This window comes from Saimiri boliviensis, chromosome 6, assembly GCF_048565385.1.
Source record: "Saimiri boliviensis isolate mSaiBol1 chromosome 6, mSaiBol1.pri, whole genome shotgun sequence".
In the NCBI taxonomy this organism is placed as follows: domain Eukaryota; kingdom Metazoa; phylum Chordata; class Mammalia; order Primates; family Cebidae; genus Saimiri; species Saimiri boliviensis.
Genome location: NC_133454.1, coordinates 58,319,854 through 58,344,883, shown reverse-complemented (window position 1 = coordinate 58,344,883; position 25,030 = coordinate 58,319,854). Strand labels below are relative to the sequence as shown.

General features: G+C 46.0%; 1 protein-coding gene across 2 annotated transcripts in view; it reads right to left on the bottom strand.

The window, feature by feature from the left end:
- Positions 1 to 25,030, bottom strand: part of UBASH3B (ubiquitin associated and SH3 domain containing B) — a 170,157-nt gene that overhangs the window by 26,049 nt on the left and 119,078 nt on the right. The window contains exons 2-6 of one of the 2 annotated variants that reach the window (XM_003923583.3): positions 15,698 to 15,751; positions 14,766 to 14,952; positions 12,413 to 12,611; positions 8,302 to 8,471; positions 1,775 to 1,983 (exon numbers count right to left, since the gene is read on the bottom strand). In XM_003923583.3, the coding sequence (XP_003923632.1) occupies positions 1,775 to 1,983; positions 8,302 to 8,471; positions 12,413 to 12,611; positions 14,766 to 14,952; positions 15,698 to 15,751 (819 nt within the window). Of the gene's footprint in view, positions 1 to 1,774; positions 1,984 to 8,301; positions 8,472 to 12,412; positions 12,612 to 14,765; positions 14,953 to 15,693; positions 15,752 to 25,030 lie in introns of both variants that reach the window. The other variant, XM_039471376.2, reaches the window with a different exon arrangement.

Sequence of the window (25,030 nt, the reverse complement as noted above, 5' to 3'; positions counted from 1 at the left end):
GACCCACTGACCGATGTCACTCAGGTTCACGATGGCCTGAACTGTAATTTAGGGCAGAGTGGGTTTAGATGGGGTGAACTCTAAGAGATGAGCACAGCTTCTCACATATTCACATACATCCACTTTTTTTTTTTTTTTTTTTTTTTGAGATGGAGTCTCACTCTGTTGCCCAGGCTGGCACCATCTCCACTCACTGCAACCTCTGCCTCCAGGTTTAAGTGATTCTCCTGCCTCAGCCTCCCAATTAGCTGGGACTACAGGCATGTGCCACCACACTGAGCTAATTTTTTTTTTTTTACTTTTAGTAGAGATGGAGTTTCTCCATGTTGGTCAGGCAGATCTCGAACTCCTGACCTCAAGTGATCCACCCACCTTGGCCTTCCAAAGTGTTGGGATTATAGGCGTGAGCCACCACACTCGGCCATACATCTACTTTTAAGAAAGAGATCTGATAAAACAGCAACTCCAAGTACCATAAAACAAAAAATAATAGAGAGATCTGAAAACTGTGCTTTGTCAGGCAAATAATCTTTTAGTGCTCAGTTTATTAATGCATATTTTGCTTTACTTGTTACAGGGATTAAAACAGAGACTTTGGAAACCCAACCTGTATATTTTGATCTTCGGAAGCATTTCTGAAAAGCAAATGTTCGGGAAACATGAGACAGATTTGACCTCTAATTTTGTGTCATCCAATGCTGGAGGTTCATGGGCTGGACTGAGGTGGAGGCGGGGGTGAAAGAGAGAGGAAGGGATTGCTGGGTGGGGTTATTAAGGAAGAAAATATTCTTTCCCATCTTTGGATTTGTGGTTTGTCTGTTCGTGGCTCACTAGGGTAAGGGACCTTTATTTTCTCTTTCCAGACAGAGACTTGATGAAATCATCTCTCTCTGCTTCTCCTTTATGGCGATAATAACAATGTAAGCAACCAAGCAGCTGGTGCTCAGGGCTTCTGCCTCTCAGCCATGTTGCCACATGGCAGAAACAAGAGGGAGGAAAACAAACCAGCATGCAGGCCCTGGCTACATGCCCGAGTGTACCAGGGACGCGCTGGCTTTGAGCTGCTCCGACTAAGAAAGAAAGATGCTTTTTGTTTCTATTTTCTCTACTGGGACAAAGTTGGCCACTGAACACGGGACCAGTAGGGAATGGGGACAAACTAGTAATGAGGGATGGGTGGAAAGTTATTACCCAAAGGAAGACTGGCAGAGGGGAGGGGAAAGATACCCTTTTTCAGTCTGGCAGTTGCCTGTTACCTTAGACACGGTCTTTGTCGTCTAGGCATGCACAGACTGTGTCTGAGGACTTGCTCAGGGTCACTTAGCAAATGAGGGGTACAGACAGGGCTCCAGCTTCTTGAAAGCCCTTTCTCTATTGGTCTGGCTGGCAGAGTAGTAATCTGTCCAGCTGCTTTGGGGAGTCAGGCCACCCTGGGTCATGACTCAGGACAAGGTGGCCAGAAACCATAAAGCAGTGAAGACGTAGCACTGGGATGATGCCACCCTTCAGCCAGAAGAGACGGACCCCAGGCAGCCGCAGTTTAGTCTCTGATTAAGGACTCAAGCAGACAACACAGCAAATGGGGCAGATGGGGGGAAGCAGAACAATCCATTTCACATTTTTCCCATGCCTCAAGTCAGCTCCTTTTCTAGAAGTCTGGAACCCACAGGGTCTTCTTCCCATGGACCCCATTTGCTGCTGCCCTGTGTATCCAGGATCAAGTGTGCCTCAGCAACGTTTTTCAAAGGGCATAAAGGTCTTTGTGTCTGCTTACCCATGAAATATCCAGGTGCTGCATTCATCAGCCTTGGTAATGTAATTCTCAGGCAGGAGTCCGGAGCAGCCGGTGGTTAAGGACGTACCATAGATCCAACCCTCACTGGTGCTGGTCTGCTCCATTGGAGACATGAAGATGAAGTCCCCGGGGACCAGCTCCAGCTCGTCGTCATTTTGTGGGGTGTAGGGGTAGATCACCTGTAATGTCTGAAAAAGGAAGAGAGGGTGAGTGAGCCCCACACGTCACCATTCTCCTGAGTGCCTCAAGGCCAGGACTGTATGTTATGCATTAATACCGCACACTTCCAGAGGGCGATGTGCTCAGGAGTCCCTGGGGTCTGCAGGCCCTGAGTAGGTGTAAATTCCTATCAGAGAGCACTTCTCTCTTCAGGGTATTGTGGGTGTATGCCTGGTGCTAGAAATGGTTCCACACTTTTCTTCAGGCATGTCTAGATTTCCGATCAGGATTCAAGTATCATTTTAGGAAACTGAGCTGAAATCCTGCAGACTCTCTGGTCAAGTGCTATATAAATGGACTTAGACCCAGTTTCCCTTGCTTCATCTGCAATTCACCATGATAGACACTTGAAACCCAGCTCATGGAAAGCCAGTCTTCCATACAGGGGTTACAGATGGGCCAGGTGGAATGTCTCTCCTTCAGGAAAGCTTGGGGTATGAAGTATTCTCCTTTCTATGTAACTTAGCTCTTGATTTATTTACTTGTTATTATTATATTTTGAGATGGAGTTTCACTCTTGTTGCCCAGTCTAGAGTGCAATGGCGTGATCTTGGCTCGGCTTACTGCAACCTCTCCTCCTGGGTTCAAGTGAATTCTCCTGCCTCAGCCTCCTGAGTAGCTAGGATTACAGGAGACCACCACCACGCCCGACTAATTTTTGTATTTTAATAGCGATGGGGTTTTACCATGTTAGCCAGGCTGGTCTCAAACTCCTGACCTCAGGTGATCTACCCGTCTCAGCTTCCCAAAGTGCTGGGATTGCAGGTGTGAGTCACCTTGCCCAGCCACTTTAGCTCTTTAAACCAGACATGGTCTCTACCTTCAAGGAGCTTTCTTTAAACCTACAGTTTTAACAAAGACCCTGAAAGAAAAATGTCTAGACATCAGTGTCTGCATCAGCATGTAGCCAGCTTTCATCAGATGGAGAACAAAAGCCCCCAGGCTAACCACAGGCCATGCCCGTTGGCTATTTATTCTTTATTTCTTTTTGCCCTCCTTTCCTGGTAGGTATAAACCTCACAGGTACAGGCATGAAGATACTGTAAAAAACATTTATTTTACTATTTTTTGTTACTAATAGCAGGAGACTTCAATAGTAAGGAAAATATTTCCTATCTTATTTGTTTCACAAAGGACACAGAGACAGAGAAAGCTTTAACAGCTTTCACTGCTTTCTAGAGTCTCAAAGCCATTAGTTGGAGGCCAAGTATTCTGGTCTCCACCTGCATATTTCTAACTTTAGCTTCAGTTTTCTCATCTGTAAAATAACACTTTAGACCATAAAAGGTGAATGAGACAATCTAAGAAAACACCTAGGACAGAGCCTTGTACACCGAAGGGGCATAATTACTTCCATTGAACCAGGGTACCTGATCTCCCGGGTCATGCCCTTCCTTCAGCCAACCCTGGTCCCTGGACCTGGTGCTGGGTAGGCCTGCGAGCTAATAGGCTCGCTGATGTCAAAGTGACACACCAGAATGTTACAAAGAGAGAACTTCCTCCTGGAAATCTCTAAAGAAAGGGGCCAGTGAAGGGGTGATTCTTTTCAGAGGATGAGAGTGATTGTGCACAGAACTCATTTGTACCGCTGCATCTCCGATTTTCCTTTTATGTAGGGCGGCTGTTTGTTTCCCTAATTCTGACTCCAGCATCTTTCAGTTCTAGATCTTCCTGCTTTCTGATTGCCTCCTTACCCTCCTGTCCCTCTGCCTCACACACTCAAGCCACCTCTCCAAACAAGCCAGGAAGGTTTTCTGTGGGATTGTTAAATCAGCTTAAAAGGAAAAAAAAAAATTCACGTGAAATCTCATAAACTGCAAAGCTAAATGTGTGACTTCCCATGAAAAAGACCATTCTTTTTTTCTGGGACAAGGTGGAGAAAGGCGCCGAGTCATAGGGAAACAAGCCTAAACTCGTGCTCCTTAAATGTTCAAGCACAGCGTGGTCTTGGCTAATAATGCCTTTGGCCCAGTAGTGCCTTTCCCTTGAGAAACTCAATGCGATTGCAGGTAAGTCCTCCTTTGTCCTACCACGTAGGGGAGGTGAGTATTCATTCTATCTCTAGGTTATCCCCAGGGAAACTGAGGCACGACAAAGGTTAGAGACAATATGTCCTAGGCATAGGGAAGTTGGACAATAAATAGCTTTGATTTACTGAATGAACAATAAAAGAATTAAGGCATCGTGGGAAATCTAAAATTGTAACCGAGACCCATGTCCCCAATGCCTTTTCTCACTCACCAAAAGCAGATACAAAACCTTAGCCTAAGTTTGAGAGACATGGGAACATATGCCTAATTTATACTACATTCTACTTATTCTTTTATTTTATGTTTGGCATCTACTTGTTAGAACTCTTCTTTTTTTCTTTTTTTGGGACAGAGTCTTGCTCTGTGGCCCAGGCTGGCGTGCAGTGGCATGATCCTGACTTACCGCAACCTCCACATCCCAGATTCAAGTGATTCTCCTGCCTCAGCCTCCTGAGTAGCCGAGACTACAGGCGTGTACCACCACGCCTGGCTAACTTTTGTCTTTTTAGCAGAGATGAGATTTCACTGTGTTGGCTAGGCTGGTTTCAAACTCCTGACCTCAGGTGATCCACCCGCCTTGGCCTCCCAAAGTTCTGGGACAGGCATGAGTCACTGCGCCTGGCCTGTACTTGTAAGAACTCTTGAGTTCACCTCAGATATGTCTTTCCTCCCTTTCTACTCTGAGACGGAATTCAGTTTGCTGAATGAAAGGCAGCCAAAGCCCTGTGTGATTACAGGAGCTGAACCGTCTTTGGAGCCCTTTTTATTCTCATGCACAATAATGTTTTGTTGCTGTTGCACCCACCTTGTGCTGGGTATTACTTTAGAGCCTTTCCATATAGCTTCTTATTTAATCTTCATAACCACCTAGCAAAACACTGTCACCATTTTACAGATGAGAAAACTAAGGACTGGAGATTTATACAAGTAGTCAAAGTGAATTTAACCCTTCCATAATGATGGAGCCAGGATTCCAAGCCAAGTGTGCTAGACTCCAAAAGTGATGCTTTTTGTTATCACCCTGTCCTTCCTCTGGATTTCTATTGGTTGGTATATGAAACTGGCATGGCCCAATGTAATCACTCACGTGGGAAGAGCCTATGTGAAACACAAATGAGCATTTGCATGTCTAAATCAAGTGAGAGTCTACACAGCAGAGGGATGAAGCCTTGGAGTTTTCCTAAGTATCACGGTGCCTTGTCGGAGTGTCCTTGCCCAAACCACTCTCCTTCTCTGGACATCTGTTCCCTCACTGGAAAATCAATCAAAACTGCCTCCTGGGGACAGGTTGAAGGCAGGCAAGAAGAGGGTTACATGTGCGGACTCCCCTGAGGTCTTTCAGCTCAGGTAGAATCGAAAGACCTCAGGGGAGAGGTCTAGTCCAAAGGGGCCGAGGAGAGCTTTATCAGAACGAACAGTAATAAATGAGCTTTTACAAATAAGAGATAAAAAGAGGCCAAGTTATTTTTAGAAAATAATTCACGTGGGCGCCTGCTGCCTTTTTCCTTCCATGCCAATTGAGCCGAATGTGGGTCAGGCAGAAAAGCAATTACCCTTTGAGTTAACTGGAGGGCAGTGTTGATTAGAGGATATTCCTTGTAAAATTCCACTGCCACCTTCCTTCTCTTAGAAAGGTGACTTCTTAGAGCCATCTGCATTTGCAGCCATTTACTTTTTAATTTTATTTTATTTTATTCTGCCCTCAGAAGGAGTCCAGCCAGCCACACCTCCCTTGTTATCTTCAGGGCCCGCTCTAAGTGACTCTAGGATGTGTCAGAATTCTTAAGTGAGATCAGGCCCAATCTGCTCAAGGCATCTTACAGAAACCTGTATCAAATGATTCAAAAGGAGGACGTCATGTTCCCATCAGCAGACTCAGACAAGGCTGCATGCCCCTGACACTCACAGGGCACCATGCCTAGCCCTGAACCTCTGACTCATGGGTTGGCTCTCCTCTACCACTTCTGAAACAGTAAGCTTGTCTGGCCTCAGCCCTGGGGTTCTAACTGTTTTTAATTTTTTAATTTTTTCTTTTGTTCTTAACTTAGAAAACCATCAGATCATTTTTTTTTAAAGTAAGTAAGTAAAGTAAGTAAAGTAAGTCTAGAAGAGATGTTAAAAGGCTATATAAACTAACAAAAATATCAGTTCTTTGGCTGCTGATAAATTGGGTAACGAATAGAAGAATTGCTTAATAAATGTAAAGTTGGAAGGTTGGAAGGCACATTTTTAACAAATGAGGAGGTCTTTTGTGGGTGTGTAGGGATACAGTCTTGCTGTGCTGCCTAGGCTGGTATGGAACTCTGGGTCTCAAGCAATACTCCTGCTTCGGCCTCCCAAAGTGCTGGGATTATAAGTGGCAGCCACCATGCCTGGCTATGATGTAGTTTTTTTTTTTTTTTTTTCTTTTTTTCTGACAGGTTGCCTTTCTTTATTGGTCAAAATACATGGACTCTGGCTTCATCTCTGGCCCTAAGTTACTACTTAGCTTTTGGGCCAACCAGTTAATGTCTTTGTGTCTCAGCTTCTCTTTCAGGACAGAAAAAGACAACATTGGCTGGGCGTGGTGACTCACGTCTGTAATCGCAGCACTTTGGGAGGCTGAGACGAGCAGATCACTTGAGGTCGGGAGTTCAAGATCAGCCTGGTCAACATGGTGAAACCCAGTGTCTACTAAAAACACAAAAAGTAGCCAGGCATGGTGGTGGGAACCTGTAATCCCAGCTACTCAAGAGGCTGAGGCAGGAGAATCTCTTGAACCCAGGAGGCAGAGGTTGTGGTAAGCTGAGATTATGTCACTGCACTCTAGCCTGGGTGAAAGAGGGAAAGTCCACCTCAAGAAAAAAAAGAAAGAAAATAAAAATAAAGCAGATCAGTGGTGGATGGCATACCTGGGCATATCTCAAATTCAGCACAGGCTGAGCATTCTGTGCTAGGAGCTAGGGATCTCAAATCCATTGTAGCACACTGAATCTTAACACTCGAGGAACCCACAGCCCAAACAAGTCTTGTTTTAGGAGCTCGAGCTCTTCCTTCCCTGTGCTTAAAACTCTTAAAACTTAAAATTCTCTCTACTGGTGGGCGCCTGTCATTCTGGCTACTTGGGAGGCTGAGGCGGAAGAATCGCTTGAACCCAGGAGGCAGAGGTTGCAGTGAGCCAAGACTGTGCCACTGCGCTCCTGCCTGGACAAGAAGAGTGAAACTCTGTCTTTAAAAAAAAAAGAAAAAGAAAAAGAAAAAAAAGACAGTATTATGCTTCCAAGATGTCACATACTTGTCTGGAAGGCAATGTTGATTCCCTCAAAGGAAGGATGCTGGGGTACCAGTCTTTCTCCTTGTGATGGGATTCGGTTGTCCCACTCAGGCCTCCCACTGGGATGTGCACAAACTCCCACAGTAGGTGGCCTGAGTTTTCTTTTCATATGTGTCTGTCCTCAAAGCTCTTTGAGGACAAGACCACATTTTAAAATTCCAGTATGCTCCAAGGTACTTTGCATGATACAGATACACAGCAAATATCTGTTGATGATGTCTTTGCAAGCTTTTTTTTTTTTTTTAATGTTCTTCAACTCACTTAAGGTCAGAATGGTATCTTTCATTAACAACATAAATTTATATACCATTCAAAATTTTCCAATATATTATTTATTTATTCTCTCCCATTTCATCTTTTTTTTTTTTTTTTTTTGAGATGGAGTCTCGCTCTGTAGCCCAGGCTGGAGTGCAGTGGCACAACCAAGATTCACTGTAACCTCTGCCTCCCGGGTCCCGGTTCAAGCAATTCTCCTACCTCAGCCTCCCAAGTAGCTGGGATTACAGGCACAAGCCACCATGCCCAGCTAATTTCTGTATTTTTTTAGTAGAGACAGGGTTTCACCACATTGGCCAGTCTGGACTTGAGCTCCTGACCTCGTGATCCATCCACCTTGGCCTCCCAAAGTGTTGGGATTACAGGCGTGAGCCACCTCGTCCAGCCCCATTTCGTTTCCTCTTTGCTGCAGTAAGATTGGCAGGGCAGTCAGGACTATGGGGATGTTACCCAGATGAACCACTTGTGACCCAGAGAGGAAGGAGGCATTCCAGAAGCCGCCCAGTGAGGCGGGCAGAGGCTGGACACAATCCTGGGCCAGCAGACTGCCTTGTTAGGTGCCTGCTCCATTTTCCCCCTGTAGGTACCCATCTCCCTGCAGCAGCAAGCTGCTGATTCTGACCGCATCCCTGCACCTGGTAGCATCTGGAACCACAGTGAGACATTACCTCATGATTAGCAAATCGGATATCCCGAGAAAATATGGTAGCCACCCAGTCACACCCTAGCTTGACGTCAATGTTCTGGGCCAGTTTCTCTAGGGTGGGTAGGTGGCTGGCCTGGAAGTGGTAAGCCAAGGTCACATGTAGCTGCTTCTTATGAGGTTCCACATGCACTTCTGGAAAAAGGAAGAAAAAAATCAGGAGTTAGAAGGTGGTGATCACAGCAATGGTGAAGACTTAAGGAAGGGGATAGAAAGGTGCCCTGGGAAATTCTGCTTCCTACATAACAAAGAAGACAAAAGATGTTTCTCTCCTTCACAGCAGTAGAATAAGGGGGTAAGGGGATAGCAAGAGATTCCAAATCAAGACACTATTCAAGAGATAAAGAGCCACCACACAGCTTTCCTCTGGGAGCTACAGGTTGGCTGTGGGTAGCCCTTTTAGTTAAGTCCTTCTCACAACCATTCCAGTGGATCGCCACCAACCCCACCATTCAGACAAGGGCACCGTGACCTACAGCGATGAAATAATTTGTGTGGAAATACAGCGCATGTTTCATAACTGCCTGACTCCCAAGGATGCACTACCTTCATTTTTGAGTCAGGTCTCTTAACTTCTGGGCGAGATTGATGGAGAAATGAGGGGAGAAGATGGGTGTTTTCAAAGTTTAATGCCAGGTTTCTCTCAACAGCATTTTGGGTTGAATAATTATTTTTTGTGGGGGGCTGTCTTGTGCATTACAGGGTGTTTAATGGCATCCCTGTCCTCTATCCACAAGATGCCAGTAGTTTTGATAACTGAAAATGACCTCAGAAATTGCCAAATGTACCCTGGGAGGCAAAATCACCCTTAGTTGAGAAATACTGGTTTAAAGTATACAGACTGTTATTCTAAGATACCCCAAGAGACAAAACAAACCAACCCTACCTACATGAGAGAATGGCTTTTATTTCTCCTTTATCCTTTTTTTTTTTTTTTTTTTTTTTTGAGACAGGGTCTTGCTCTCTTGCCCAGGCTACAATGCAGTGGCATGGTCATGACTCACTGCAGCCTCAACCTCCTGGGCTCAAGTGATGCTCCCACCTCAGCCTCCTGAGTAGCTGGGAGGACAGGTGTGAACCACCATGCCTTGTCTCTTTTGTATTTTCTTTCTTTCTTACTTTTTTGGAACGGAGTCTCACTCTATTATCCAGGCTGGAGTACACTGGTGCAATCTCGGCTCACTACAACCTCTGCCTACCAGGTTCAAGTGATTCTTCTGCCTCAGCCTCCTGAGTAGCTGGGATTACAGGCATGTGCCACCATGCCTGGCTAATTTTTTTTTTTTTTTTTTTTTTTTTTTTGTAGTAGAGACAGGATTTCACCATATTGGCCAGGCTGGTCTCGAACTCCTGACCTTGTGATCCACCACCTGCCTCAGCCTTCCAAAGTGCTAGCTAGGATTACAGGCATGAGCCACGGCGCCTGGCCACCTCTTTTGTATTTCCAATGAGGGAGATCATCTACTGTACAAGCTGGAATAATGAAGAAATTGCAACTAGAAGAAATCAGGGAATTTGAGAATTTAAGGGGCTTGGTCAAGTCACACAGAGAATTAGTGGCCCAAGATAGAACTAGAAATTGGGCATTTGGGTTTTAAGTACTTTTTAAAAATACTGCATTGCCTTTCTTTGGTGTAAGTCCCATGAGACAAGGTTCTTGTCTCTTGCTCACATTATTTCCTTACTCAGCGTATCACGCAAGTTTTCAGTACTTGTTAAATGAATAAATGCACACGAATGAATCTTCTTTGACCACTTCGAATGGAGGATGGCACTAAATCTACTTGATAATATCCAGGCCTGCTAACAACTGGAGAATACCAAGGTGTAAGTTCCAGGGCAAAGACACAGTGGCCGGCTTTCCACGCCAGGTAACGAGGAGCTGGACCAGCTAAGCTGTGCGTGGTCACCCAGTTCTCCACCTCCCCACCAGGGGGCCACACAAGGGCAGAGAAACGAAGCCCGCCAAGTTCTTCATGACAGCAGGATCTTGGAGTCCCACATCCCACCGGGAAAGCTGGGGCTTCAGCTGCTTCTCGCTCACGATGCAGTCTAAGAATCTGCTGCGGCCCTGGCTGAGACTTGCTTTTCTCATTTGCGAAGGATTTGGGTTGTGTGGCTTTGACATTAGTTTTTGGTTCTTGTGGGGATTTAGTGGTTCTGACAATAACTACTGTGGGATGAGAAAAAGCCATTTCCTGGAGATTGAGGGATAAGAACAGGAAATAATTTGCCTCTCTGTTATGCTCTTTCTCTGAAATATTAAGCTCCTATGAAATGTCAGGCTTCTCTGAAGTCAGGACCCAGAGACCAGTCCTGTCGGCCAGGGGAGAGGAAGAGCTGGGAGTGGGGGTTGGGGAGTGTAAAGAGACCCCCTCCCCAAGTACAGAGGTGTCTTACGGTCCTTGTGTTCCTTCTGAGAGCACTGTGCTCCTGCAGTGATGCTGAGCCACGATCACACTCACAGGTCCAAGCCCTGAGTGGGGCTTTTCTGGTAAAGAGGAATGTGGAACAAAGGGCCTGAGCTGGTGATGAAAATAGCAGCAGGGAACAATGGCAGGTGAGGTCTAGGCCGAAGGCCAAGACACCAAGGAGCAAACTGTGTGGCTCTGCTCAGGTCTTCCCCTTCTCTGACACTCCATAAACTAACGGATTGGGGCCCAGGTGTGGTAGCTCACACCTGTAATCCCAGCACTTTGGGAGGCCAAAGCAGGCAGATCACAAGGTCAGGAGATCAAGACCATCCCGGCTAACACGGTGAAACCCCGTCGCTACTAAAAATACAAAAAAATTAGCCGGGCGTGGTGGCATGCGCCTATAGTCCCAGCTACTTGAGAGGCTGAGGCAAGAGAATCGCTTGAACCCAGGAGACCGAGGTTGCAGTGAGCCAAGATGGCACCACTGCACTCTAGCTTGGGCGAGAAAGGTGAAACTCCGTCTCAAAAAAAAAAAAAAGAAAATTAGGGGTAGGGAAGTTCTAGGTCTCCTCCAGCTCTGCACTCAGCACACGGCTCTGCTCGCACCCTCTCAGGCCTGCCTGTGCTCCTGCCACCTGTCCGCCTACAGGCCTTTCCTACATTGTCCTGATCAACATCTTCCCCGGGCGAGTTTCTTTCCTTCCGTGAAGGGGGAGCCACCCCTTTCTCTTTTCAGAGCTGATGTTACGCAGGGCGTGGTCAGGAGAAACCACCTCTTATTCTCTTCTCTGTGGCACTCCTCATGTAGAAGGAATCCTCAAAGTAGGTGACCAGTACCTGGCGATTGTGATTGAATTCTGGAGTGAGTCAACAGAGCCTGTCCCCCCACCAGACTGCCTGTCTGTTTCCCTGCTTTCATTGAGCTAAGTGAGCTTGTCCACACCTGTAGTCAGACAGGAAAGCTCTGCACACGTCTCCCTCCTGTCACCTCCGCTGTATCTCCTGCCTCGAGCACGCCTTTAAGCTAATTCCTTTGGCAGAAAATCTCAGCTGGCCTAAACTCAGAGCTCCCATGAGAAGAGCAGGAGACATTTGGATGGGGTTACATTTTTGAACAGACTAGGGAGGCTTAGGATCCTGTCTAATGGTTTTCGGCAAGTTTGAAGGGTATTGGCTCGGTGGATTTTATTGTGATACAATAAGAAGTGCTTCCAGTCTCCTCTAACCCACTGAGAAAAGACTGGACTCTCGTGGAGTGAACAATGAGACCCAGATAAACATCTATGTGGGCGGGAGCTTGGGAGGGAGAAAGGATGGTTCTTTAATTCTGAATTAGGAGGAGACGGTGGTGCTACAAAGGAATGTGTTTCTAGTTCAGTGTGGAAGTCATTTGTGAAACTTCAACTTGGGTGTTAGGGAATAAGCCTTACATAGTCTGTCTTTCCAAAGATTAGCAGAAGAGAAGTGAACATTTTACAAGGCAGGAAAAAGGTGTGGGGCTGCAGGAAAAGGCTCTGGTTTTTGTCACACGTGCTCATTCCTGCAGGGCCTTCCACCTCCTAACCCCATCCTGCTCCTCCACCACCATTTCCAATCCTTTTTCCTTTCCAACTCTTTGATTGACAGGGCCCAGGGCTGGGCTGGCAGCCGTTTGCTCACCGGTTTTGGATGCAGCCTCCGCAGCAAAGTCAGCAGCAAACTTCTTGAGGACCTCTGCACTATCTTCCTTTACAAAGAGGCCGATGAAGTTGGAGGACGTATAGAGCTCCAGGGGCAGCGGGGCCGAGAACTTACATTTCCAGCGACTGACAGTGGTCTGCAGGGCTTCCCCCAGGGCATCCACCTTGCTGTCCTCGCACTGGCAGGAAAAAACAGGCAGTCTTCACTCAGAGACAAGGGGAGATGGAGGTCTGCTGCTACTTAACGTTGGTATCCTCTCCCCAGAGACTAGAGCAGGCTGATAATGCAAATACTTAACCATCACCCCTGTCTGTGGCAGGAGAGAGGAACTGCAGTCTCCCAATTACTCAGACACAGATTACCCTACTGGTAGATGAACACGGGGAACGAGTGACTCTTCCCTCCTTTCCTTGCTCTGAAGTGGCCCCTGTGAGCCCAGCCAAAATGCTGTAGGACCGGTTGAGCAGAAAGCAAGAGAGGGGAGCAAGATTGGGGAGATGTTAATCAAAGGACGCAAAACTTCAGTTAGAGAGGAGAAATAAGTTCAAAAGACCTATTGTACAGAATAGTGACTATAGCTAATCATAATTAGCTTGATTTAGGCACTCCGCATGCTTACATATATTCAACCATCATGGTATACACCATAAAGGTATACAATTTTTATCAATTAGAAAATAATCAGGCTGGGCACGTTGGCTCATGCCTGTAATCCCAGCACTTTGAGAGGCCGAAGTGAGTGGATGACTTGAAGTCTGGTGTTCGAGGCCAGCCTGGCCAACATGGTGAAACCCCATCTCTACTAAAATTACAAAAATTAGCCCAATGTGGTGGATGCCTGGTAATCCCAGCCACGCGGGAGGCTGAGGCAGAATCGCTTGAACCTGGGAGGCAGAGGTTGCAGTGAGCCGAGATCATGCCACTGGACTCCAGCCGGTGACAGAGTGAGACTCTGTCTCAATTAAAAAAAAAGAAAAAAGAAAAAAAAATCAAAGTTCTCCTTGCTTGTGAAATAAATAAATGAATGAAGGACTGTGACAGGAGAGAGCGCAGCATCCCAGGAGAAGCTGCACGTTTTCTACTGTTTTATATCATCTGTGCCTTTTCTTTTCCTCTTAGACGCTCAGAAGTTGACTCTACATCCACCCTCATGATAGTTGGGAAGAATGAGTCCCAGAGAGCTGTGACATCATCCTCCTACCTTCCTGAGAGCATTGGAAAAAAAAAAAATACATGTCTCTCAAACTCTGAAGCATTTTGAGAAAGATCCTGGGATGACTAAGAGGAAATGATAGTCACTTTAATTTTCAGAGTGAATGGTAAAAGAGAAGGTGTTAGGAACATATTATTACCTGAGAGAGAGAAAAAAAGAGAGAATATATCTGGGGGAAAAAAGCAAAATCGTTTTTATAAAAATGTTTTAAAATGCTATCACTTTGTTTTATCTTGAATATATGGAGATAACTCTTCTTTGTTACCACAGAGAGCTGAAGTAGACAAAATGTATTTACATGTTTGATAGAGAGGGGGGATTGTATTTGGTCAGTAGAGGCTGGGCACGGTGGCTCATGCCTGTAATCCAGCACTTTGGGAGGCCGAGACAGGCATATCACTTGAGGTCAGGAGTTTAAGACCAGCCTGGCCAACATGGTGAAAAAAATACAAAAATTAGCCGAGCACGGTGGTGCACGCCTGTAATCCCAGCTACTTGGGAGGCTGATGCAGGAGAATCACTTGAACCTGAGAGACGGAGGTTACAGTAAGTCGAGATTGTGCCAATGAACTCCAACCTGGGTGACGGAGCGAGACTTTCTCAAAAAAAATTGTCAGTAGATAAGCTTTTTGACATCTAGGATTATAGACTAGGTAACAATGGCAGGTAAATATCTTTGCTTTCTCTGGAAGGATCTAGTAGGAAAAAAACCTATAGACAGGAAATGACTTTCCCTGTCTATAGACTCCCCTTTAGCTCCCTGCTCTTAGCTCCTACTCTTTGCTTGTAGTAAGAGTGGAGAAGGTAGACAGCAAACGGGTGAAGCTAGATCAGTGATTCTCTTCCAGCAGCCAGACCAGTGTGTCTCTCACAGAGGGTTGCAATCATGGTGCTGCCCCATCCTGGGGTGCTCCTGGGCCTCAGCAGATAAAACTAGGAAGCGTTGGGGTGAGGTGCTCATTGTGGCGCTCACTGATCCCTTGAAGGTCCCTCCGGCTCTAGGAGCCCATGACTATTCCTTACATCTTCCTGCAAGGTTCCAGCTTTGTTCCAGGTCTAAAGGGCCGGCTCGGGATCCTGGGAGCCGGGTTTCCCAGGGGTGGGGGCGCTGCTGCTCACCATAAAGAACTGGCAGAGTGTGATGTGGGGGAAGATGTTGTGTGCCTTGTTCTTCCCGCAGATCTGTTTCGACTGCTGCCAGAAGTCCGAAAGCTTCTGTGCTAAGGGGCCGGTGGGACGGAGGTAGAGAACGTACTCCCGGGGCAGAGGGTCATCCAGGAAGGGGTCACCGACGTGGGAGAATAACCTGTAAGACAGAATTGAGCCAACGAGGTGTCGCTTGAGAATAACGCGAGGGAAAAAAGAACCGAGAGACAGATCCACCCTCCATGTGCTCCAAACCGTCGGCACAGTGCAGGGAAGGGTTTTCATTCAGGATTTAAAAATCTACTACTGGAAACTCACACTTCATAACCAACTCTCTGATGCAGCAACTTCTGTCTTCCTTCTTGTCATATTGCCTACTCATCCTACAACTCCCTAAGAAAGTCCTAAAACCACTCTCCAAGAAGCGTGCTTGGATCAACTTCAAATCCTTTCCCAGTCCACTAGGACCAACCCAGCCTGTCCCTCTGGTCAGCCTATAATTAAACCCAGGTCCCTCCAAAGACAAGGGAAGCTCCCAGAATGGTAACCTTGTGGGGTCCAGCCTGGGTAGGGATACGCTGGAAGGTAAGTAGGGTACTTTTCTAAATTGATTTGCCCAATATCCATACACCTAAAGTGAGTCTCCAAGTGAGTAGATGGGGGCAGATCTTATGAGGGGGGCTCTATCTGGGAATTAGGATTTTCTTTAAACAGCTCCAAGGAGAAACATACCCTGGGGCTAGAGCAGAGGAGGCAACTGACTTGAGAAATGAGCTTGATACAGTCTTTTGGTTCCTGTCTCTTCTGGAAGGGTCCATTAGAGAAAGTCTTCACCTCCCCACTCATCCACATGCACTCAGAGTTAATCATACACTATTTTCTCAATTTATTTATCTCATACCAACCAGTCACATGCTGCCTGAACACTTCTTCCTCCCGTGGATGCCAAGGCTTTTTGTCTGAAAGAAGAAATCAAATTTCTATTGTTAGTATTTTTAGCCTCCTCTCAGCCTTCCTCATTGCAGTGGCAAGAGCCGAGTGTGAAGGAGGCGACATCAAAGCCCGTGTTCCACTCACTCCTCTGTGGTGGGGGGCAGACACCTGCCGCAGGTTTTCCCCCAAGGGTCATATCGAGGCATATGGAAGTTAGGACTTGTAATTAATTTCCATGTAATTAGCATCAGATTTGCATGCAGTCTGACAGCCCCGGCAGTCTATTTTTGGCAGTTTCCACATTAGAGTTTTATTTCTGCTTCTCTAAAGGTTGTCATGTCTTGGTTTTTCCTCCTTCCTCTTCACCCACTCGTTCTTACTGACCCAGATCCCTGACAGAGCAGATTCTTGTTTTGAGCCCCTTTGGCAGAATGTATTAGAAGTGGTGCTGATGGTTTTCTTTTTTCTTTTCTTTTTGAGACTGGGTCTCACTCTGTCACCCAGGCTGGAGTGCAGTGATGTGATTACGGCTCCCTGCAGCCTCGACCTCCTGCACTCAAGCAATCCTCCTGCCTACACCTCCCAAGTAGATGGGACTACAAATGCATGCCACTATATTTGGCTAATTTTTTTATTTTTGTAGAGACAGAGTCTCACTATGTTGCCCAGGCTGCTGCTGATTAGTATGAAAACATAGGGCTAAATGCTCACAAGGACAATTGGTTTGGATCAGTTCACTGTCTCCCACCACCCACTTCCAATCACCACCAGGCTGGATCCATCATCTTCGAGTATTTTACAGACATCTTTGGTGACAAGTATCACTGGGTTAAAGGGAATGGCCAGAGCAGTGCAGCTATCATTCCCACTTCTGGAGAAACAACTCAAAGCATGACTAACAGTGGCTAAGTATCCGCAGGCTGGTCATAGCTGTGAGACTCTGTGGACAAGCTTACAAATGGAGCTCTTTTGAAATTATACACAGGTCTCCAAGAGCCAGATAGTTCTGGATTCGTATCCAGCTTTGCTATTCATCCATCCTTTCATTCATTCATGCATTCGCACTTACATTTATTTAGCAAATGTCTACTGAATCTCAACTATTTTGCCAGCACTGTGCTAGGCTCTAGGAATACAGTAATGAACGAGACTTATATAATCCCTGCCCTAAAGGAGTTTTCTGTGGAGTAGGCATGTAAATATTAATTATGCAGATAATTATTTAATTACATTGGTGTTAAGTGTAATGGAGGGAAAGCATAGGGAATATAAGAACGTAAGACAGGGGGCTCTAACCTGGTCTGAGCAGCTGGGGAAGGCTGCACTAAGGTTGGAACATTTCAAGTGAAATCTGAGGGTGTAGACATATCTGGGTGGGGTGGATGGGGCATGTGGTGGTTGCTGAGGTGGAAAACACCTGGTAGATCTATAGTGAGATGTAAAGACTAAATGAGCCAGTGTAGAAAAGGAGCCTTGGACAGCGTCTGACCTATCATGGGTGATCAATAGGTGCTCTTTCTTGTCCCTTCACACTAGGTTGATTCAGGATCCTTGGGAGGGAGAAGAGATGAGTGGGAATCTGAGTTACACCGGCACTCTCTGCAAGCATCCTTTCCCCCACTGGCTGCTAAACCCACCCCCTCCTTCCTTGCCCTACCCTTCTATGGAACAATTAGATGACCGATGCTGTGAGAATCGCAGGGTTGGATCGGAAGGGACCTCAGAGATCCCAACTTCTTCATGTGACACAAGGCAAAACTCAGGTGGAAAGAAGTGACGAAATATGCTTTAAGCAGCCTGACTGGGGTGATGGCTGAGCAAAGGCTAGCCTCTGCTGCTCTGCTCCGCAGAGAGATGGTTTTAAGGCAAGTTAAAGACTGTCCCTTCCCCCATGAAAGTCTCTGTACAGATACCAAATGATCGGTATGAGGAAGTCTGCACAGCTAATGAGAACAGCATTGTAAAAGACAAGTTTACTTACAGGGAGACGAAGTTACGGAGAAGCAAGACAGCTCTGTCTGCTCCCCTTGGAACAGCTGGTGCAGAAAAGGCTAGAAGCACAGACACCCACACACGCTCATTCCCACGCTTTGACAAGGTGCTTAACTGCTGCTTGTCTGGGCAGACAAGGTTGCAGCCTTGTCTGTTTGCTCATGACTTACCAGACAATTAGAGGTCACACATCATGCTTATTTTCAGTATAGAAGCCGTGTATCCACAAAAGAACACAAATCATGACCTTTTAGAGGTTAGAAACTCTGAGGAATTAAAGTCATCAAAAAAGGACCCATTGTTCCAAAAACAACTGGGAAAAGGAAGACTCATTTGTGGCACCAGACAATGTGCTATTTTATAAAGAATCCAATTTCTTTTTTTCTACACCCTTCCCCCAATGAAATATATCCGACTGAAATTTAATTTATTTCTTCCGAGGCACTAGGAGTATCCTCTGGAAATGAAAGATCTAATTAAGTTATGGTCCCTGTAACTCAAAAGACAAGTTTTGGAAAGAGTTCAAAGAAAAAGTTGAGAAAGATAATGAAAGGTTTGGGTGATAAGATGATGATGAAAGGCTAAGGAAATCCAAAGTCTTTGTTCCAAAAAGCCGAGATCTGAGAGGTCCCCGGTTTGGTGGAAGGTTATCGTATCAGGTGCACGTGCTCCCGACGGGGGGTGTGGGGAGGAGGTGGCCAAAATAAAATAAGCACAAAGCGCTCAAGTTAGCTACCAGGAAGGACTTTCTGGCAGCCGTGTACTTTAACATTTTTATTTTCATTTTTGAAAGCTTCAAGAAAGTTCTTACCTATCTGAAACAGGGGTGTACTATTCTCCAAGCAAGAGGTTACAGGAGTAAAATCTCACTTTCCCTAAGGTCGTGAGCCACACACAAACCTCACTGGCCCTTCACCCACTGCCAGGCTGGCACCAATTTGGGCTAAGCACGTTCCCAGAACTCTGCCCACAGAAAAGACTGAACATGGGCATGGCAGAACAAGTCTCCCCCTCTCCACTCTGCTGAAGGAAAACTGTTGCCATAGAGCACCCTACCTTCACGGTCCACCCATGGGGCCAATGCCAAGAGCAAGTGGGAGTACGTGGGGTGGGCCGCAAACCCCAGACTGAGCCTGCACACCTGCTACCCTCAGAGTGACTCTGGAGTTGGCAGAGAGTTTACTCAGAGGCTGTTTGAGACCTCAAGGAGATAAAGGAGGCATATCCTTTTAAACTAAAATGCACCCATTGGATTATAGCAACAAATGACAACAATCAATGATTTCAATAGCACCTTCCTGGTTAGAACTGGTGAAATGTGAACTGTTGAAGTTTTATCATGTCTGAACCTAAATTTGACTTCTGATCCTAGCCCTAACCTTTCCAATAACGTGTAGGGTTCATTTGCAGCAGAATATGAAAAAGAAATAGTGTAAAAACTCCCATGCCCACTAAGGATGGAGAAGAACGGCACAAAGAAGAGAAACATAACGGCTAATTTTAAAAAACCGAGGAGCAGCGGTCCCTCCCACAGGGGAGGTGCCAGCAGCTGCCAAAGGCCTTGCAGCCCTGGGGGGTGGGGGGATTCTTCCTACTTCGTACCCTTAGCTCCGAGGATTTTTGAATTCAAGGCAGGCCTGGTCCCAGGGTCGCAGAGAAACCCCTCATGCCCTTGAAGGAGGCTGGCAAGGAAAAATGGCTTTCCCATTAGTCTGCCTGAGACAAAGCCACATTCCTTCTTTCTGCCTTTCCTCCCTCCTTTTCCTCCTTCCCTCTCTCGCTTTCTTCCTTCCTTCTTTCCCTCCCTCCTCTCCCTTCTTTCTTTTCCTTCTACTTTCTTTTTTCTTCTCCTCCTAAGGAACTCTTACCAGGAACCTAAATGAAACCCAAAAACAAAGTCCTTGAATCATCACGGGATGTAAAAAGAGGAGGAAAGCATGGTCCCTACCCACAGACAGTTCACAGCCTAAGAGAGAGTCAGACACATAAGCAGCTTCTTACCATGCAATCTGCCAAGGGCCGCGACAGAGATGTGCAGGGCGCTAAGAGAGCTCACGGTGCGTCCAGCTCCGTAGTGGCGAGTTTCCAAGCCTGAGGTTCTCAAATTGTACCCCAAGCTACTCTAGGTCAGAACACCACAGCAAACTCAAAGAGGTGCCACTGGATATTTTAAATGTTATAAGGGAAACACAGCAATGCTCATCATCTGTTGAACACCATATCAGCTTCTAGCTTTATGTAGTGAGAGTTCACAGTGTTAGACGGGACTGAGGTACTATCTTTGTGAAGCTGCAGTTTTAGCAACTGTTATAATAAAAGCCAAGTACCCAGTGAAAATCAATGTGGAATAGGTAATGAGAGTGGCAGTGCCCCTCTGATCCTAAGGCTTGAACAGTTGTGTGGTGCCCCACAGACATACATAACCCATTAGTAAGTAGCTGTGGTTATTTAAGAATAGGCCGGGTGCAGTGGTTCATGCCTGTAATCCCAGCACTTTGGGAAGCCCAGGCAGGTGGATCACGAGGTCAGGAGTTCAAGACTAGCCTAGCCAAGATGGTGAAACCCCGTCTCTACTAAAAATACAAAAATCAGCTGGACGTGGCAGCGTGTGCCTGTAATCCCAGCTACTTGGGAGGCTGAGGCAGAGAACTGCTTGAACCCGGGAGGTGGAGGTTGCAGTGAGCCAAGATCAGGCCACTGCACTCCAGCCTAGGTGACAGAGCCAGACCGTCTCTATCTAAAAAAAAATAAAATAAAATAATAAAAATGCTATTTTTCTTTCCATTTGTGTGAGTGTGTGTGTGTGTTTTGACATAACTCTTAAGTTGTCAGGACATAAATACTTACTAAGGTGTTTAGATCTAACTAAATAAACAGAGCTGTTGGTATTTAGGTTGGCCCACAGACTCTATGTAAAAATTACTGAGACGCTAGGGGATTGTGGGCTGAGAAATATTAAGGCTCTTTCCTTTTTTTTTTCTTTTTCTCTTTCTCTCTCTCTCTTTTTTTTTTTTTTATAGACGGGGTTTCACCATGTTGGTCAGGCTGGTCTTGAACTCCCAACCTCAGGTGATCCGCCCGCCTTGGCCACCAAAGTGCTTGGATTACAGGCGTGAGCCACCACGCCTGGCTGGGCTCTTTCCTAAAAGAAATGATGCTTGATCTGGACCATAAAAGCTAAATAAGAGGCTGGGCACTGTGACTCACACCTGTAATCCCAGCACTTTGGGAGGCCAAGGCCGGTGGATCACATGAGGTCAGGAGTTTGAGACCAGCCTGACCAACATGGTGAAACCCTGTCTCTACTAAAAATATAAAAATTAGCCGGGCCTGATGGCCAGTGTCTGTCACCCCAGCTACTTGGAAGGCTGAGGCAGGAGAATTGCTTGAACCGGGGAGGTGGAGGTTGCAGAGAACTGAGATTGCGCCATTGCACTCCAGCCTGGGCAACAAAAGCAAAACTCCATCTCAAAAAAAAAAAAGAAAGAAAGAAAGAAAAAAGCTAAGTAAGAACTGGATAGAGAAAGAAAGGAAAGGAGAAGGACATTTGAAGTGGAGAGAATGACATCAGCAAACGAATGAAGGCAAGAGACAGCACTGCATTTGCAGGAAACTCCGAGTTTGGTAATGCTGGAGCCAAAACTGTAAAGCTGGAGGAGGGTAAAGATAAAGGCCTTTGCAGATACCTGAAAATGTAGGCAGGAGATAGCTCACAAAGGCCTTATGCGCCATTTTAGAGCTTGGACCTGATCTCAAATTAAGCAAGAGAGAGGCATGATCAGATCTGTTCGCATTGAAGGATAAATTTCAGAGAGCTGTAGCTGAGTGCTGGGAGACTAGAAGGCCTTGACAATAAATGGGAAGAACACGTTGAGAGGCTGAACTGAAGCAGTGACAATGAGGATGCTTGCAACGAGGTTTAGATGCTTGACTGAGTAACGCTGAGCCTGATCTGCCACTGCAGTTTGAATATTTATGTGGGTGGTAGAGACACCCCCCGAATGAAAAATGCAGTAGAAACAAGTTGGGGCTGAGGGTGATAGTGACAGTGAGGTTAGTATTGTTCCAGGCAAACAGCGAGACCAGGTATCGCCGAAGAGACATAAGCAGTCTTGTTCTTAGGTATTGTGTTCTCTGTTGACTTGACTGTATTTTCTTTTCTCTTTGTTTATAATCCAGACATTTCTTTTGGGCCATCTATTGAGTTCCTATATCCTGTCTAAGGAACACCTTCTGCTCCCAAATCACTCAATGCTGTTGTCAAAAAAATACTTAAGACATCCCCAATTCAGGGGGATAGGTTCTCTAGGGGTGCTCAGCATCTGCCTTCAGAGGAGAGCTCCCCTGTTTTATTGCCATTTGATAAAACTCAAATATCTGACACCTGCAGTAAAAAGCCAGAGACAATACGTAGGCTAATGGAATGAAAAATATACTCCCTCAAAATAGTAAGACCGATTCAGTTACGTAGAAGACTAATTTGTTGGGCTTTCTAGTAACCGGGAGCTGTATTATCCTTGGCTTTGATTGCTGGTGGATTCATACTCATGGTGGCAGGCACCACACCCGCTCCATGCATTGCTTCCCTGTGACCAAGGACTGACTTGTTCTCGTAGGAAATGAGAAGGCACAGGGTCAAGTATGTAATCCTTCAAGTGGATGAAACTCCCTAGGCAACCAAAATTAAATTATATCTTTCCTTCATGTAGCTAAGATGATCTTAAATTTGGAAACATTTAATACTAACTATAATATGTTTAAAAATGTTCTCAACCTCCAGGATACCAGTTGTTAAGTTTTCTACACCTAACAGTTTGAATTCAATTAAAAGATGACCTAATTAATCAGATGCCTCATTCTCCTCCCTCAAAATCAGTTTAAAAGTTGGCAATGAGCTGGGTGCGGTGACTCACACCTGTAATCCCAGCACTTTGGCTAAGGCAGGCGGATCACCTGAGGTCAGGAGTTCGAGACCAGCCTGGTCAATATGGTGAAACCCCATCTCTAAAAAAATAAAAAAATAAAGTTGGCAATGAACTGGGGGATGGGAAAACTGAAGTAGAAGCCAACTCCTATTTTTCCTGGTCGGAGAGTCCAGCCACACAGTGGTTACTGTTGCCACGAAGGAAGACGGAGGTATTCTTTTGAGGTGTATTTGGAAAACAACACTTTTTCACAAAGTAGTTTTAGATAGAAAGACCAGAACCTGTTGCGCTCTGTGAATCGCTGAATCAGTAATCAACATCCTCACAGGATACTCAACGGAGTGCCTGGGGCTGGTGGCCATCTTGGCAACAGAGGGCACAAAGGTGACTCTCTACCTATTTGCTTCTCTAGTAGGAGAAAAATAAGGATAAGGGAATCAATCATGATCGAGGGCCTTTATGTACCAGGCACTTCAGACTTTAAACCTTTCTGCTGTGGTTTGCTTGGCCCCGCCAAGTCTTATGTTGGAATTTGATCTCCAGTGTTGGAGGTGGGGCCTGGTGGGAGGCGTCTGGATCACGGAGGTGGATTCCTCACAAATGGCTTGGAGTCAGTCTCCTGGGAGTGAGTTCTCACTCTTTGTTTCCACGAGAGCTGGTTGTTGAAAAAAGCCTGGCAGCTTCTCCCCAGTCTCTCTCCCTTTCTCTCTCCAGATAATGTCTCCTCCCCTTGCCTTCTGTCATGAGTAGAAGCTTCCTGAGGTTCTTGACGGAAGCAGATGCTGGAGTCAAGCTTCTCGTATAGTCTGCAGAACTATAAGCCAAATAAACGTCTTTTCGTTATAGATGACCCAGCCTCAGTTATGGAGCTAATACAAATGGATTAAGCTACCTCATGACAAGTTTCTGAAGCCAGTATTATTAGGAACCTCCATGCACCTGGGAGGCTCTGCCCTGACTGGCCAGCACTCAAGTCATCTCTGGTTGTCCTGTAACAGGGGCTGGTTCTAGAGGCTGTGATTAAAAGTCCATAAATCAGTGAAATAAGTATACTGAGTAGCTGGCAATCTTGGGAGGGTCAGATGTTTAATTTTGTTTTGTAAATATGTGAGTAAATAGACTGGTAGCTCACGCCTGTAATCCCAGCACTTTGGGAGGCCGAGACAGGCGAATCACTTGAGGTCAGGAGTTTGAGACTAGCCTGGCCAACAGAGTGAAACCGTGTCTCTACCAAAAATACAAAAGTTAGCTGGGCGTGGTGATGGGTGCCTCTAATCCCAGCCACTCGGGAGGCTGAGGCAGGAGAATCGCTTGAACCAGGAGGCAGACGTTGCAGTAAGCTGATTATATATATATATATATATATATATATATATATATATATATATACACATACATATATATGATGATTTGGTACCCAAAATTTTATATATGTATGAGTAAATACATGATTTGGTACACCAAACTGACCCCAATATGGTATTTGAGTCCTCATGCCATCCAGAGAGTCCTCATGGAAAAAGCATTTCTGCTTCTCCACAGAGTGCCCTCTTGACAGGAGAGTCATTGGTCATGGTGGCAGGAAGGACACTGTCTGTATCTAGTCACCAGATGAAGCCATCAGGTCTGGGATATCTACTTCTCTGTTCCCTGTACTTTCTCAGTTAAGCAATGTGGCAGCAGGACTGAAGGCCGCTTGAGATTTGTGGAGGGAGAAATCTCTCCCGAGAAGGATGCATGAAGATCATCCCATACAGCAAACTACTCAGAAGGGCTCCCAGGCTACCAGTCATTTTTATCCTATTACAGATAAGGAAACTGAGGTCTCAGGCCACAGGGCAGGCACGCAAGTCAACATCTACAAGTCAAGAGCCATTTATTCAGCACTTGAGGTCCATGTTTAAGGTCCAAATAAACACAGAGAGATTATTAAGACACTGGCCTTGGGCCAGGCACGGTGGCTCGTGCCTGTAATCCTAGCACTTTGGGAGGCTGAGGCGGGAGGATCACGAGGTCAAATGACGGAGACCATCCTGGCCAACATGGTGAAACCTCTTCTCTACTAAAAATACAAAAATTAGCCTGGTGTGATAGCATGCGCCTGTAGTCCCAGCTACTCAGGAGGCTGAGGCAGGAGAATTGCTTGAACCCGAGAGGCAGAGGTTGCAGTGAGCTGAGATTGCACCATTGCACTCCAGCCTGGGCAACAGAGCGAGACCCCATCTCAAAAAAATAAAAATGCTTACTATCAGAGATTACTATTAATAGAAGTCTGGGCTCTTCTATACCCACAGCTGCGTCTTCTCCAGACTCCTGTCAATAGGACTACTGAGGGGAAGGGGCTGGAGACATGAGTGGGTGGTGGGAGACTAGAAGCACAACTGAGTC